The sequence below is a fragment of the Pholcus phalangioides genome, unplaced genomic scaffold, assembly GCF_987345545.1.
Source record: "Pholcus phalangioides strain wild (caught in Gottingen) unplaced genomic scaffold, Ppha-v1.0 ptg000001l_1, whole genome shotgun sequence".
Classification (NCBI taxonomy): Eukaryota; Metazoa; Arthropoda; class Arachnida; order Araneae; family Pholcidae; genus Pholcus; species Pholcus phalangioides.
In genome coordinates, this window is record NW_028301594.1 from 23,566,661 (window position 1) to 23,583,009 (window position 16,349).

Consider the following 16,349-nt stretch of genomic DNA (forward strand, 5'->3'; position numbering starts at 1 on the left):
CAATCAACTAGGCTATAGTGACAGATAGGAATAAAAAGCTGAGAGAAGCCGGTATAAACGGTGAAACTTTTTATTGAAAATTGCCAAACTGATTTTGTTGCAATATTGGAGTGTTTATAAAATCAAGGTGATTCTAAAAGTCAGTTAATACATTTGCAAGTTCAATAACTTACTGAATAATGTACGTACAAAGAAAAACTGATACGCATGTTGAAAACGAGACCAGAATAAAATTTTTACCCCGATGTCCAGCCCAAAGGGCTTATGGTGAATTACAAACGGACTAGCAAAGGTACTGTGAAGGTGTATTTAATGCTAGACAGTGAATGAGTTTTTGGAAATATCATGCATGAGAAAGGAAAATTTTAATAAAAATCGGGGGTGAAAAATTGTCCAGTTCCAAAATTAAATTATTCGGCAGGACAAATGCCACCGACAACGTTGACAAGCAGAAAACAGTGGGTTTTATTGAAACCTTAGAAGTTACAAAAATTGCCAACAGATGGCTGTTTAAACAATCTTTCTAGCAAATGCATTGTAATGCTAATATTGCTTTTGTTACAAAATTATAAAATTCAGAAAATGACCAACAGATGACACTTAGAAGTTTCAACAAACCTCTCCCACACCCCGTGTCATTTCCAGCATGTGCGTCAATTTTTATCCCTCTACGTACATTATTCTGTGTTATTGAACTTTCAAATGTTAAATGACTTTTTGATTACTCTGTATTTCGATTTTCACTATACAGTTCTCAAAACACGAGTTGATTAAATATCTGAAATATTCCAGTATTCACACACATGATGTCAAACAAATGTTTATTTACTCCTTTGCATTTTATGAAAATGCTATTGCATATTCAATTCGAAAGATTTTCAATTATAAAGATTTTATTCGAAAAAGGATCTCTCAAAAAAAAAACCATTTCTCAATAACCAAAAAAAAACAAAAACAATACAAAAATTTATGTTTATGGAGCATATAAATAAAAAGAAAAACGCATCAAAATCCACGTTATGTGTTAAAGAAATACGGCTAAACATTCACTCGTAGCTTGCATAATAACAATCTCGTAGCTTGCATAATAACAATCTCGTAGCTTGCATAATAACAATCGCAATGTCACGCATCACTGTGTAGCAGAGATTTCACCTGTGGCAATGACTTCGTTCAAAGACAGTTCATTGACAGTTCGCAGCGTAAACGAGATACTTATAACACATACTTCGCGATATATGTAGCAAAACATTTCACAATAATTCCGACCACAGCAGCTTCAAAAATAAAGAATTTACGAGAAAACGAATCCCTCGATATAAAACACTACAAATTCGGACACAAGTTTTCACCGCAGCATTATATTGCGGTATTTAGTGAATATTTGTATTAATGCGTATTGCATATTAAAAATTTTTTTTTTCACATTATGATCTGCATGGATTATGAGGAGCTGGTGCGGAGCTAGAGCTTTGTATGTCGTTGATAAGAACTTGCATGAACACCAAACCAAATACGAAGGCACCGAACGCTATCATTAGTCCTGCGCCTGTCGCTTGAATAATGCTTCGGGTCTTCAATAAGTACGGGTCACTTCTTAGTGCCAAGGCGATGAGACATAGGCCTAGAAAAATATGGAGAATATAGTTAACCTTTGTTATAACGGCATGGCAGATGCTGTGAATTTTTGTTGTTTACAATCGAGGTTGACGTTTTTAGTCGTCGAAATCGACAATTATCCCCTCGGTGAGAAATACAGAGCTACCACCAGTCGGCAGTGATTTGAAATGTATTTTATGAGGGACAAACAACGAACATGGCAAATATACAAGATCAAAGTCCGTTGTAACGACAGTTTCCAATCACGAGGAAAATTTGTTATAACGGACTTTCCGTTAAAAGTTAATTTCAATTTTCTTTTGCTCCGCCATGTTATGAAATCGTAGAAAATTGCTAATTTATCTGCATTAAAACGTCTTTTAGATCATTTCGCTCGCATATTAACAAATGAACTGAGCTCTAGACGTGAAATTGATTTATAGTCTCTATCAGCAGTTCATTCTCTGAAACATTCTTGCTTAGAATTTCGTACTATCGAATCCATTTATCCGACCAATCAAACAATTATATATAATCCTCAATTATTATATCACCGGAAGCAGGACGTTTGGACGATTAGCCGAGAGAAACATCACAATCAATTTAATGAGTAAGATGTTTAGAAGTGAAATACTGCTTTATATATTCTTTTTACTTCAGGAAATAAACATTCGTGCAATTCTGCATTTGGAAACGCATTAGAAAACGCGTTGCTCGTGTCGAAACGCCACGAGTCAAAGTGTCTCGCGTCCAATGTGAGTTGCGTCCAAACGCAATGTACCCTTATATCGCTGCGCACTTCCATGGCTGTATGAAATCGTTGACATTTTCCCGCTAATCGGAAAGTTTTAGCATGATTTTTTCTGTTATTCGGAAACGACTTTAAACTGCAAGTTCTGGTCTCGGGCTCTCAGTCACTATGAGCGACAAAAGCCGAATAAAATTATTACGTATCACACGTATATAGTGGGAATGCGAAAAACCAGAAAGCAGCAGTCAAAATAATGACTTTTCTGTATACATTATTCGTTCAAAGTATCTTAGTGATTTTTGCAATGAGCATGGGCCATAAGAATTATCATTTAATTCTATGAGAGAGAAAGAGTAAAAATTAGCTTTTTCAAAACTTTAAATTATTCTAATAATTATATTATAATTCTTTCTAATTTTCAACTCGTTATAACGGAACATTTTTTGCATCTAACTTTAATTTTTATCATCTTGTAATCACTTGCAAATCACTCGTTATAACGAACTTTTACCGCATTGTAGTGATATGCATAATGAAACTATTTATAAATTATGAAAATTATCTCTATCCCAGCTTCCAAAAGTAAGCTTCGGTGGAGGAACAAGGCATTTTTAGCAACAAAAAAGTCGGGAAAGGCAAAGAAAAATTGGAAAATACGCGATTTCCGAGGATACAGATCATTTCAATGAGCAAGTCAGTGTCAAACATCTGATGAAATTTTTTTTCAACATTCCGAATCAATAGAATAAAAAAAACATTGCCTCAATATAACGAGCTCAAATCGTAGGAATTTTTTGAAAATCCCCATAAAAACTGAAGAAAAAGCGACGAAATTCTTGTGTCCGAAGTCATGTTTTCTTCGACGCTATAAGCAGGATTCATAAACATTATTCTTTATGCCTATTGGAATCGGATCAGGCCGTAATTTATCGACGTTATACCTTAAGTGTCATTATGACTGAGTTTAACTGTATCAGCACAAATGAAGAGATTTCTTATTGGGATGAATTTTAATTGTAGGATTGAATAGGAATCTGAAGATGGAGAAATATGGATGGAGTACCTGGGAAGATGAATATATTCACTGACGCCAAGCAGCCAAGCAATTCTATAACGATGCCGATGTTTGGCGTGAAAACAGCCAACAGGACTGATGAAAGGAACCATCCGGTTGTGACGACGACCCTCCTCTTGATTTCACCAGCAATAAACTGGTCGGTGGTCAAATGGGCGAATTCCGCATACAAGCCATCCAAAGCACCACTTCAAAAAAGAAAAGAATAAATAAAAGTTGTAATGAATTTTCGAATTTTTTCAATCGACCGCGAGAGTAACTGAAGGGAATCAATGAACTCACCGACCGCAAAGCAAAAGCTGTGGATAAGTAGTAACCATCTTAACGACGAGGGCCCCGATCCCGATGAGTACGACGGGGTCAGTGGCGTCATACTGCTCCATTATGTCGGCAGCTACTAGGTTTCCGAAAGTCTCATACCCGAAGCTACCAGCCATGCAGTAGATAAAAAACAGGATACCCATGGCAAGGAATGTGGCCTTACTGAAAGCTACAATGCTTCTGTCCTTCATACAAGCGTAAACTGGCACCACTATTTCGTGAGTCTACAACAATAAACATGATCGGAATCAATGGATTTGAGCAGTCTGGCATTAAGACATCAAAACACATAATTAATGCATATCCATCATCCCCACTCATGAAGCACCCCACGCGAGTCTTGACGGGTGAGCTAATAAGGCAATGGCAGTGAAACATTTGTCATCCGTGGCGTCTTCTTTAAAATATTAGACGATCCAACGAATTTAAACAATAACAGTGTGAAAAAAAAGAAAAAGAATCAGCTGGGGTTGGAGCCCTGTCAGCCCCCCACTATTGAGCGAGCATACCCAGCTGGCATAAAATCCAAAATATTGTTTTTACAATTTGCATATCATAAAAATTGAAGTAATAAATTATAATTTCATAGCGCTAAACGTGTCATTCATGAAATGGCAGTGAATGAGAATTATTCCTCAGACCCTTACAAATTACTCGGGGGCGACCATGGACCACATATGGTATTGAAAAACACTGCTGTAAGGAACGCCTCCCCAGAATAGTCTAAACTTGTGTTTCCGGACAATCTCTTCGATGGAAGGATCCAAGGGTGCGGTAGAAGCTTTGGGTTTCGTATAGGACCATATTTGTTGACTTTAGTTGGGAGGTGATAAGAGAAATTTTTTGAAGTGTGTGGGGGAAGGCGATGGAACAAAAAGTTTGGGACACGGTGGTTTAAACGAAATAACCACTTCAAAGCATTGAATAGGCAGCCATCACCTTCAACAGCTCACCGCGACGTCCTTGAGAAAGATTCGCGATGCCTCTAGGAGCCACGACGTACACTGAGAAACAGGGCATGGACCAACATGTTAAACAGAGTGGCCGCAAAGTCGTCACATTTTTTATTTAATTTCTTTAATGTTTGACTTAGTTATGGACAATTTCGATTCAGTGTTTCATCGCTAGAAAATCTTTTACACATGTCGAAAAAGGTACCCAAGTCCCCTCCCGAACTAGTTAAAACGGACCTGCTAATATTGAGAAAGTGCGTAGAATATGAAAACTGTCATACTTGAAATATTTTAGGTTTCCACATTACATGTTTTTTTTTTATTTTTTTAAGAGGGGGAGTATTATATTATGTTTTCTGTTTTTGCTGCCATCTTGTAAGGACCATTTATTTCTATATTTCCACGAAGATAAAGGCTTCATGGTGCCCTTACGTGAAATTCAAGGGGTCAAACGTGCAACTAAATTCGAAATTTCATAAATATTCAACCATAGGTACACGTCCCATCTCGACATCGAAGAAACTACTCTACCGGAAATTGCGGAATTAATGCGATTGTATGAAACGGATAATGATGAGCATGATCTTTGATAGAAAAAAAAGTTAAATCTTTACCTGATACGCAAATGAGAAGACTGGAACAACTACAAAAACTTGCATGGCATTCGTTGGGCTGCGGGGGGGGGGGGAAAGAGAAATAATTACACATGTATTATAAAAAATACTAAATCGTTGGCGACGAAATTCATTCGATTTCAGAATTGGATGGAAATCAACTAAGAAACAGGTTAGCTGTACAGTGAACTCAAATTATAATTAGTGAGGAATAGTCTTCCTGTTGATGATACATAAAAGATTTCCGATATAAATATAATTAAGAAAGACTTACTATGTTTTGATAACACCAGGTTTCACATCTAGCTTATAGTATTCATAGACCGTCAAGAAGACCGAATATACCATCGCAAATATGCCCAGCGTGCTGCAAAGAACAAAATGTGAATTTAATTAAATGAGTTGAAGGGATAGTCTTTACGTAAATACAATAACTATAAATGAAAATCGACTTCACTCAACATTATTCCACTTACGTTATCACTATACTAGTGAAAATCGCTCAACATAACCCCGACTACATACATACTACATTAAAAAACGCTATCGCTACAGTGAAGATAAATTTCTAGGAAAATTCCTGCTTTTTATTGGTCTGAATACACGGGTATGAACTATTACCACCATGTAAAAAAATCTTTTAATTGAAGACTTAAATGCCAAAACGCTATTTTACGAGATCCCTTCAATATGACATGTGTTATATATATATATATATATATATATAATTCTACCTATTTTTTATGCCTCATTATATATAGCACACATTAGTAATCAACGCATTACCTGTTGTTGTCCAGGTTTCCTATGCACTTGGAATATTGAAACGATTGTAAATTGAAGAAAAGTGAATATGAGTTGTAAAACGAAACATTTTTATTCGGTTGAGAATTATAATTAGCTCTTTAATTTCATAAAATGATACTCCGCATCTGCATTGAAATTTCGTTAGAAATTTGCGCATATCACAAAATTAAAAAAAAGTTCACGAATTTATCACCAGGGGCCATTTTTATTATTTTCATGATGTTGCAAATAGTCGATTCAGTACATCTAGATGTTTCTTCCATTGTTCTATCTGTATCCGTTCAAAAGTTATGACCATTTCAATATCTCCCATACTGTGATATGCGCAGCCTCTTATAATCATTTTCTACCTCTTTGAATGATTTTGGGATGCCCGGGAGCAAAAAGATAAATATTCAAATGCAGATAGAACATGTGCAATTCCACATAAACTGGAATAACTCTTGAAGTAATGCGCACACGATCATGAGAGTAGTGTAGTGGTATAGCAATATGATTATGCGCCACATGATGAGACTAGTAAAAACGCCACCTGGTGTCAAATTTTGGAACTTTTTTCTGTATCTTGAAATTTGGGCTACACAGAAAAAAAACTTCTAGTGACATTTTTTACAGCAGAATGTGACGAGTCTGTCTACACATGTTGTTTGAGAATTAAGTGCATATAGATGGGGAAAAAAGTTCCAAAGTGTTGCCCTATAGCAATTTTACTACCATTTTTTTTTAAAATAAAAACCTGAATAACTTTACTAAATAATTTAGGGAGATAGCAATGTGCAGAAAAATTTATATTGAAACTGTATTAAGATATCATTACAGAATTTTATGTATTCGAATTCAAAAGTCTCCAAACGGTTGACAAGAATATTATCAATAAATTTTATTGATAATGTTAAAGGGATCTAATTATGTGAATTATTATTTTAGCATTTGTAAAGCTTCATTGACCACCGATAGATGGATGATGCCAAAGAAAATATAAATGACTCATATTTAAATGGCCACTAAATACATTTATAACAAAGTGTTTCTTGTATGGATCGACCACATAAATCAGCGGTTTTCAAATGGTGGTTTTGTTCGCAACAGCCCGCGATTCCATAAATGGTTATCGGCAGGGCTTGACAAATCACAAAAAAAATCTAGGCGAGAGAATTTTTTTTAGGAACCTAAAAAAATTTTTTTTCGAAGAAAAAGTGTTTCAAAATAATGTTTTTTAAACTTCTCCAGGACATGGAAGGAGGTCGCTATGTTGATAGATACGCTGATATGAATTCCAAAAATTTTGTGTTGTCTTGACTCTAATTTAGTAACCCCAAATAGAAAATTTTAGGTGCCAATCCCGATTTTTTAGTCGCCATGGTGACCTGGCATTTCTTCATCCTCGCAAGGGGAATGGTGGAAAATGGGAGGGGGAGGTCCAAGAAATCTGAGAGCAAAGTTTTAATTGAAATTAAAATATGACGTATAACTGAGACATTAAATTTTCCCATAAACGTCCAGTTTCTAGGTTCTTACTCGACCAGCATGGGCTAGATATCCTATTTGCTTCAAGTTGATCAATAGCAGATTTTATCATGTTCGAGATGCGTCAATGATCGTCCGATAGATCAGGGGTTTCCTCATCCTTTCTCGAGTCGTGAGCACCCCATCTTCAAATGAAGAGCACACCTAACGGTAACTGACACTTATGCATGAAACTGGCATAATTGTAATCCTTGAATGCAATTTTTACGGGGGGTGCCTATTTGAATCGTTGATCAAGTGCTCGCTAGAACGAAATCGGACATGAGCTCGCGAGCAACAAGTTGAAGGTGGCTGCGATAAGTAGTAGCATTAGCAAAAGTATATCAACTCTTGGTGTTTATAATTGCCAAAAGATAGAAACACCAAAAATTGTAACGTAGGGAAATGTTCCGTTTACATCTCAAAAAAATATGGTCAGTAGCTTGTCTTTGTGAGTAAGAAATCTGGTAACTGTAGCTTACAAGATTGGGACTGTCAATCTTAGAAGTGTACGTGTCTCAAGTATCAAAGTACGTCTAGAAGATCAAACAGAAATACACAGCGTGGTATTTAAAATATCCAGGGGCGCAACTAGGGCAGAGCAGGCGGGGTCTGGTGCCACAGGCAGAGATGGCGCAAATTTCACCCTTTAACCTTTCCTTCAGCATTACATAGGGAGCCAACATGCGTGCTTGCCCCGGCTAATCAAATATGTAGTTTGGTCCTAAAAATATCAATCGAATTTTCTTTCTTCCCCGCTAAGGGGGGAGGGGCACAAATACGAGTGTTAAAATTGAGGAAATTCTGTAATAGATTACTCAAAAGAGAAATGCATTTCCACAATGGATCGATATTTTTTGCTGTCATCTCGTAGCAATTAAGAGAACCAACAATCACAATATTTTAATGCTGCCATCTATCGTGTAATTATTGAAGCATATCGCGAATGAGAAAGTTTGGGGTACTAGAAAGATGTAAAAAGTCTTCATCATAGGCGGAGATAGACTTGGAAGTCTGAGGGGGGGGGGGGCACGATGATGTAAATTCTTATATACACATTAGATCAGTCGACTCTACCTTTGATGCTGGTGGTGGTGGTGGGGGGGGGGGAGAAGATGGGGCAATGCCCCCCTCCCCCTCCCGTATCTTCGCCCATGATTTTCATGTTTTCGAACTTGCACGAGTCGAGATCGAATTTACATTTAACTGCTACATATTTCACAAGGAAAACATTATTTGTACGCTCTTCAGATTACAAAAAAAAAATTTCGAAAATGCATAATGCTGTTCATAACTGAACGGCTCTCATTTATGCGAGCATAATCTCTTAGGGCCTCCTCACACGGGGATACTGTAGTTTTACGACTGATAGGGGACTGTATCAAAAGGATCGAACACGTATATTTCCAACGAAATATCCAACGCTAATAAGGCGTTTCTGGCGACATTGCACGCTAGTCGAACACAACTAAAGTAACGAGACTTTTGAATTATTTCTTCATATTTTCGTCCATTGAGATTGTACAAGGGGTGCACGACGATGAATTTTGTAATGAGATAAACAGTTATATCATATGTAGCTATTATTCTCTACAGATGTCTGATGCAGCCCTAACCCCAAATCCCTCTCGAATGGAATGCGTGCAATACAAAATATAGGTCACGCACACACGTTAGTGGGAGTTATATGGGAAAATCCCGTGCCTGTTCAAGATAAACACTGCTATATTTTTTTCTCTGGGTATGGTAGCAGCATAGTCAGCTCTTAAAAAGGAAAAAGCTTTATGTTATAGAACTACAACTCCCTCCAAATATTGGATATTTACAGTATGAATTTCACTTACCTTAAGGATTATTAACAGCCACTCATCAGGGGTGACAGGTGTTCAGCTGATTTATTGATTCCAGGTCAGTCTATTTCTCCAATTCCGTAGAATGCAAGGAATCAGATTTCTGCTGGCCGTAACGACGAATGTAGGATGCGTGTTATTTTCCAATGTATGGATGTACCCATAATTTTCTTCTATTTATTCTTTTTTTGCGGAAATTATAGCGTAGAATGATTATTTATAATTATAATATAATTTCACCAACGTCATCGCAGCTAGAATCGCTAAAAATCTGATGTTCTCCTACCCCGGTTTATAATGTACAAAGAGATAAGAAGGTGAACTAACCACTGCGTCGTTTTTACTCATTTTCCCGGGATTTGAGTTTTTTAGTAGAGTGAGGAAGAACGGGCAACTCAACTCGTTCAAGTCAACTCTGAAGTAGAGGCTACTCCAGTCCAATTTGAGAATCCCCGTGTGCGGAGGCCTATATATATCTTTCCGATCTAGCAAGAGAACAAAACCATTTTCAGTAACAATAGTGTATAAGAATATCTCACCTTGCATATCTCAGGAAATCCAACCTCTGAAAGTAGCACATGGGCCAGATGAAAAGAATTGCAGTTGCTGTTATCGTAAACCTCCTGTCCAAGTACCATATATGACAGTATTCACTTCCATACAACGACAAGAACACTAAAAATGCAGAATACATACAAATTTCTAAAAAGTGCATGCAACAGACACCAGTTATGACATTTCTTCAAAAGAATTGGAGTTGCATTAGTACCCATAATTATTATGGGTACTAATGTAATTCTAATTCTCATTAGACCGACAAGAAACTTTACACAGTAGAATGTTCTAGACCAGTGACTCCCAACGTGGGCGTTAAAGCCCCCGGGGGGCAATGGAATGTTCCAGGGGGCGGTAGAAGCTACAGGTATAGCATAGGATTCTTTTGTTTAGATTGCGTTGGGTGGCGCTGGGACAAAAAAAGGTTGGGAAACTATGTTCTAGACCAGCGGTTCTCAACCGGTGCTCCGTGTGCACTCTCCAATAAATAGCATGCAACTGCTATTTGAAAAAAAAAATTTAATCATGAAAATAAAGCAGTATCTTTGACGAATAAATAGAAAAATATGCCCACTTGGCTCCGCCATAGAAATTTTTTATTAAAAAGGGCTCCGCGAGTCAAAAAAGGTTGAGAACCCCTTTACACCTGTGGAAATGGGAGAAATAATTTACGAACCAGTCAAAAATAAAATAGAAAAATCCCCGGTCCACGAAAAAAATTAATGAATAGGGGGATAAAATTTCAGACCACAAAGACCCATAAATAGGGGAAAAAGTTTGCGGACCAAGGAAAATAGGAGAAATGATTTGCAGATAGTAAAAAAATATATATGTAGAAGAAATAATGTAATTTGTCGGACGAAAAAAAATATATTATTTATGAGAATTATTTTGCTTACCGGGAAAAAATTTCAAGAGATACTACATGAATAAGGGAAAATGATTAGCGGACCGGCAAAAAATACAATCAGCATGTAGTGCAGACCGTGTTTTACTTATTAAATCTAAAATTCTGTAACAGCTACAACGAATTGATTGAAATGTTTCACGGCTTCCAGTGGTTAAAGAATACTTTATATATATATATATATATATATATATATGCATGCTTAATATAAAAAATTATGTTAGAAGCAGGATTTAAGTATTCTTATCTTTTCAAAAAGGTGGAATGATCAGGACTATCGAGCATTAATATCCCAGTTAACTTCACATTGCACATGTACAGCAAATTTATGAACCGATTACTCACATCGGCTGTACTGATCGCCTATGATGATGAGAAACGTTATGCAGATTCCGAAGCACGTTAGCAGGATGGACACTGCAGCGCACTGTTGGGCACGTCGGCCGCACATGGACAGCAGGACATCGTGGTAGGTGTTGTCACAGTTCAAGTCTGCGCAGTAGACCAGCACCAACATGGTACTTATTAGAAACACCATCATTACCTGCCAAAAAAGGTGAAAAAAAAACACGTAATATAAATAGTTAAGATTACTTTACCCTTGGATTTTATTTTATTACTTTTACAATTCAAAAATTGGCAGTCTTATTACACACAGTAGTTTTCATGACAAATTTTCAAAATAACACATTGACTTAACTCTTAAATGCTTGGCTTTACATACGTGCAAATTGGCCTTCAAACTGGCTGCAGTAATGAACATTTAAAGATAAAAATTTAGAATCACCTTCGCATATATGGTGAGGTCATATTCTTTGCATTTTATATTTTGAATTTGATGTTAGGTGTTTCAATTAACGACAAAAACTGTTTGTTGCAGAGCGTGTCCGGCTGTGATTTTACCAATTTAATAAAATGTTTTGTTAACATTTCTTTTTTGCCTTGATCTAATATCCGAATTTTTTTTATTACTATATAGTTTGAATCACATAGAAGGTACCGTAATCCTGGGCTACTTTGCATCAATCCTGAAAAAAAGATTGAACGTTGGCTAGTGGCTATTCTAATGAAAATTTCCAAACGGTTTTGATTTTTCCCAACAGGAGACATTATCGGTCAACTCATTCATTTGAATCAGTAATGTATCAGCTGTTTTAGTTGTCGTTTGCTATACATATCTGCGCTAGTTGATTTCACCTGGAATTTTTGTCAAGAAAAAGTTCTATTTCCGTCAAAAAACGACTTAATTAAAAAAGTAAATGCTGTTTATTTTATGTGTCGCAACTAATTTTCTTTTAAATCATGCCTAAAGAGTTGTAATTCATGTGATTATTTATCATTATATGCTTGATAGTGATTTGATGGTAATGTTCTGAGCAGTACTGGGGCTACTTTATGCCGTCCAAAGTGTGGTGAAAAACAACCCCAAAGCAGTGTTTTTACTCCGTTTTAGCTCAACATCAATCCTATTACGTTCAAAATGAATACTGCTTGTTTTTCGTTTTTAATAAAATAAAATTTCATTAATGTTGTTGCTTTTTTTTAGATGTTAAATAAGATGCGTGCCCTTTGAATTTCTGTAATTTTTCAATTCAAGACCAAAAAAATGCATTTCCTGTCAGTTTATCATAGTACTATGTGGTCACGCAATAAATTTTAAGTAGTTTGACCGTGCTTAAAACATTATCTTGCTAAGAAATAAATCAATACATAAGGTGGAGTACAAAGTAACCCGCTAATATGGGTTACTTTGCACCAATTTTAAAAAATTCATAAAATCAAAAAAAAAAAAAATTGTAATGGCTTTTTATGGCAACAGACCAGTTCTGATACCTTAACATCATTTTCAAAACTAATTTTACATATTTGCTATGTTTAGCTTGAGTTTTCCCTAATTGACTCTCAAAAACGGTGCAAAGTAGCCCCAGTGTGTTGCCATAGGTTATATATTTGAAAAGTAATACTACTAATTTATTTTATATGCGAATTTTTGAAGCTTTGCACTCGTTCAATAAGATCCTGTAAATCAGTACAGTTCGAAATAATTTTTTTAAATGATTTTTCCGGCTTTCAATAAGTGTCATTAATAATGAAAAAAAAATTTATCAGATCAAAAATAAATATAAAAATTGAGCATTTAAAGATTATTAGCCTTTATTCAATGGAGTTTTTTTTTATTGCGAACTACAGTGATGAGATGTTCTGGCGTTCATACTATGAATAATCAGATGTAGCATGCAATTTATTGGGATGGAACTCATTATCCAAACGAAATTCCATTTTCATTTTTTTCTGTCAGTAATTCAAATGAGCTATTACAAGTTAACACGTCATGTTTTTTTTCCGTAAACATGCATCGATATTTTATGCTGAAGGTCTTGAATCGCGAGTTTTTGACAATTGTTTAACGATCTTGAGATGAAGATGAAGCTATTAAAGAAGTAAACATGTTTAATGTGTTTAATATCTGCTTTTTAAGAACCTTGAGCTGTCGCCATCGAGTCGAATTTTTCTTATGGTATAGTATTTAGAGAAAAAAATGTTTAAGTCATAGAGACAAGTTTTATTTTCAGTAATTTAATACTGCGTTGGAAAACACGCTAATTTCGAGCCACATAACTGGATTTCACTTGAATATATACAGGGGGATGCTCTAAGTCCCTTGGCTGCAAGTTACCGGCAAACCGTTGATCGTGCAGGTATACTTTGAATTAGAAAAGATATCCAAATAACGTGTAGACCTCACAGTATAGATAGGTCAATCATATTGTAAGGGGTTGTATAGTTATTAAAACAAAACAATAATTTTGTAAGGACACCGTCTTCAAAAAAAAAAAACCCAAATGGAAAGTTGTTGCCGTGTCTTCGAGGCCAGAAAAAAAAACTCCATGTTTCTAAGTGCAATATTTTCACCGAGATATCTGAACTCAAAAAAAGCTGAAGGTGACGGAAAGAAACGCATTAACTAAAAGACACACACAAGCTTATTACACTGTTTTCTCTCCCTTCTCTCTTTTCAGCGTTTTTTTATATTGAAATATCTCAGTGAATATTGCACTTAAAAACATGGAGTTTTTTTGTTGGCATCAGGAGAGACAAAGCAACAACTTTTTGTGTTTATTTTCGACAGGGTGACCACCCCGTCCAAAATATAAAGTTAATTTTTCCATTTTAATGACTATACAACCCCCTTGATATATAAATGACGCATCTAAAATCTACACGTCATTAGGACAGGATTGACGGTTCACCAGTAAATTGAGGCCAAGGGACTTAAATCACAGCTGAAATATGGCCGAATGACAGTTCACTAATTACATTCAGGCAATTTATACCACTTGTTAATTTATAATATAGTGGAACCTTTCGATAATGGACACCGTGGGAATGAAGTTTCCGTCTGCTAACGGGGAATATCCTTTAATATATAGCGAAATACGTTTAAGGTCCTCTTTCAACTACTTCGAAAGTGTCCATTAACGGGAGGTGTCCGATAACGGAGAGAGTCCATTATGGAAGTTAAATTATTCATATGGTTTATCGTGTATTCGTGAATACTACCAATTGAAGGAAGGTGGCGAAATAGACACCACCAGCCTTATCGTAGGCAAATGGATAATTGAGTACTCCAGCGCCGAGAGCTGCATTCACCAGCAGAAAGGAAGCGACAGGCCAGCTTCCACCTGAAAATAAAGCTCGTATAAATAATTCAATTTTGTAATAGCATATAATAGATTTAAGAAATGAATAAATTAGAAAAATAACTACGAAAATCCATGTAATATTTCAATGATCATAATTTATTTTGGGAGACATTAGAATCCATATGGCATTTTAGAAAAATCTTTAACAATCACGTGTTTTGATATTTATCAGATTTCCTTTAACGACATAGTTCTGTACACGTATGTTGAGGGATTTTCAGCTGAGAATCACAAGAGGAACGCTTATTCAAACACAGAGAGAACCACAGATCTCCAACTCTTTATATCGCAGTGTCAATATATTTCATTTTTCATTCTAATTACTTAAATTTCTCGGGAAATTTTCGCCACTATTTCAAAAGTAATACCATCTACGTTCACTATAATCACACCCCCCCCCCGCCATACAATCGAAAAAAACCCACTTATAAGAGAAATTTGTTTTGAATGTTTCGATTTATGTAGGCATAAATGTATTTTTTAATAAGTTCTTTCTTGGTTTCGATTTCGTCCAAATTTGTCAACCGTTATCAATAGAATTCATCAGAGCAGCAAACAAATGACAATTATCTCATGATTGTTACTTAAATCCTGACAAGAATAAAATTTTTGCCCCCATGCCCAGCTCCCAAGGGCTGATGGTGCGATCCCAGATAAGCCTATGAAGGAATGAGTAGACTGTTTTTTAAAGCCAGGACACCTACAGGGGTATTTATTAATAAAGTAGTCGGAAGCGGTTTTTTTTTTGCGTTGTGATATTATATTATATATCATTATGATAATTATGTTATATTACTATAAAATTTTAGATCCTTGTAATATTATCGCGTGATCGCTCTGGTGTTCGGCGATAAGTTGCCAAGCGTAACAGCCGCAGTTCCGAATCGGAAATGTTCGGCTCTTCGGCTACTATGTCACGAGATAGGTTCGGAGTTTGAATTTCCCTCGATATTTAATGACGTAATTGTGATCTTCGCCAATGAGCGCATCCCGTGGCAAAACCCAAGTACATTATGGAATTGTGCGAAGCGGTCACACTTTTTACCCATGACCAACCTTGGAACATATTGGGCCAGCCTTGACACGAGTCTGGCCCTGGCTCAAGTGAGTTTGTGTATGAGTGTGCAGTGTGATGAGAAAGAATTTAGACAAGATCGGGGCACTGGTGATGCCTTGCAGAATTCAGCTTGAAATGTCACATTCCCAGAGAAATTAGCGCTGCCACACCTGCGTGATTGATATTCGTCAATTAAGTAACAATTTAATTGGAACTTCATATTGTAAGACCATTTTAATCTTTCCAGACACCCTGTCCGCACAAACGGTGGGGGTGCTTTTTCTCAAAATGGAGATATTTTGTGAACCTCTGAGCAAAGTTAAGCCCTGACTTAAAGGATTGTGAGTGTTTTGAGTTAGAAACATGGTGAATATGAACTTTCATAAGAGGGAGGCACTTGAAGCTGAACTTTATCCTGGATTAAGTGTGATGTATTGCATAAAATTTGGAAATAAAAATCTTGAAAAAATTTGTATGTGAATAAAAATATACCCTGCATCGTTTTAGTTGAAAATTGAATGAGATAAATTATTTCTTTACTTATGAAGCTCAAAACCTTGCATGTATAATTGTGCATATCAGGACTAAATGTTTTTTTTGTGACAAACGTACTTGAACTTTTTTTAACTTTCTGATAATTTTTAAAGCAG

At 36.0% G+C, this 16,349-nt stretch overlaps 1 protein-coding gene across 1 annotated transcript in view; it reads right to left on the bottom strand.

The window, feature by feature from the left end:
- Nucleotides 1-875: 875 nt before the first annotated feature.
- LOC149090131 (sodium-coupled neutral amino acid transporter 7-like) overlaps nucleotides 876-16,349 on the bottom strand; it is a 31,991-nt gene continuing 16,517 nt past the window's right edge. Inside the window, exons 2-9 of the mRNA XM_089232364.1 lie at nucleotides 14,500-14,621; nucleotides 11,284-11,482; nucleotides 10,016-10,151; nucleotides 5,588-5,680; nucleotides 5,314-5,371; nucleotides 3,708-3,970; nucleotides 3,414-3,613; nucleotides 876-1,624 (exon numbers count right to left, since the gene is read on the bottom strand). Of these exons, the coding sequence (XP_089088490.1) occupies nucleotides 1,428-1,624; nucleotides 3,414-3,613; nucleotides 3,708-3,970; nucleotides 5,314-5,371; nucleotides 5,588-5,680; nucleotides 10,016-10,151; nucleotides 11,284-11,482; nucleotides 14,500-14,621 (1,268 nt within the window). The 3' untranslated portion in view covers nucleotides 876-1,427. The remainder of the gene's footprint in view (nucleotides 1,625-3,413; nucleotides 3,614-3,707; nucleotides 3,971-5,313; nucleotides 5,372-5,587; nucleotides 5,681-10,015; nucleotides 10,152-11,283; nucleotides 11,483-14,499; nucleotides 14,622-16,349) is intronic.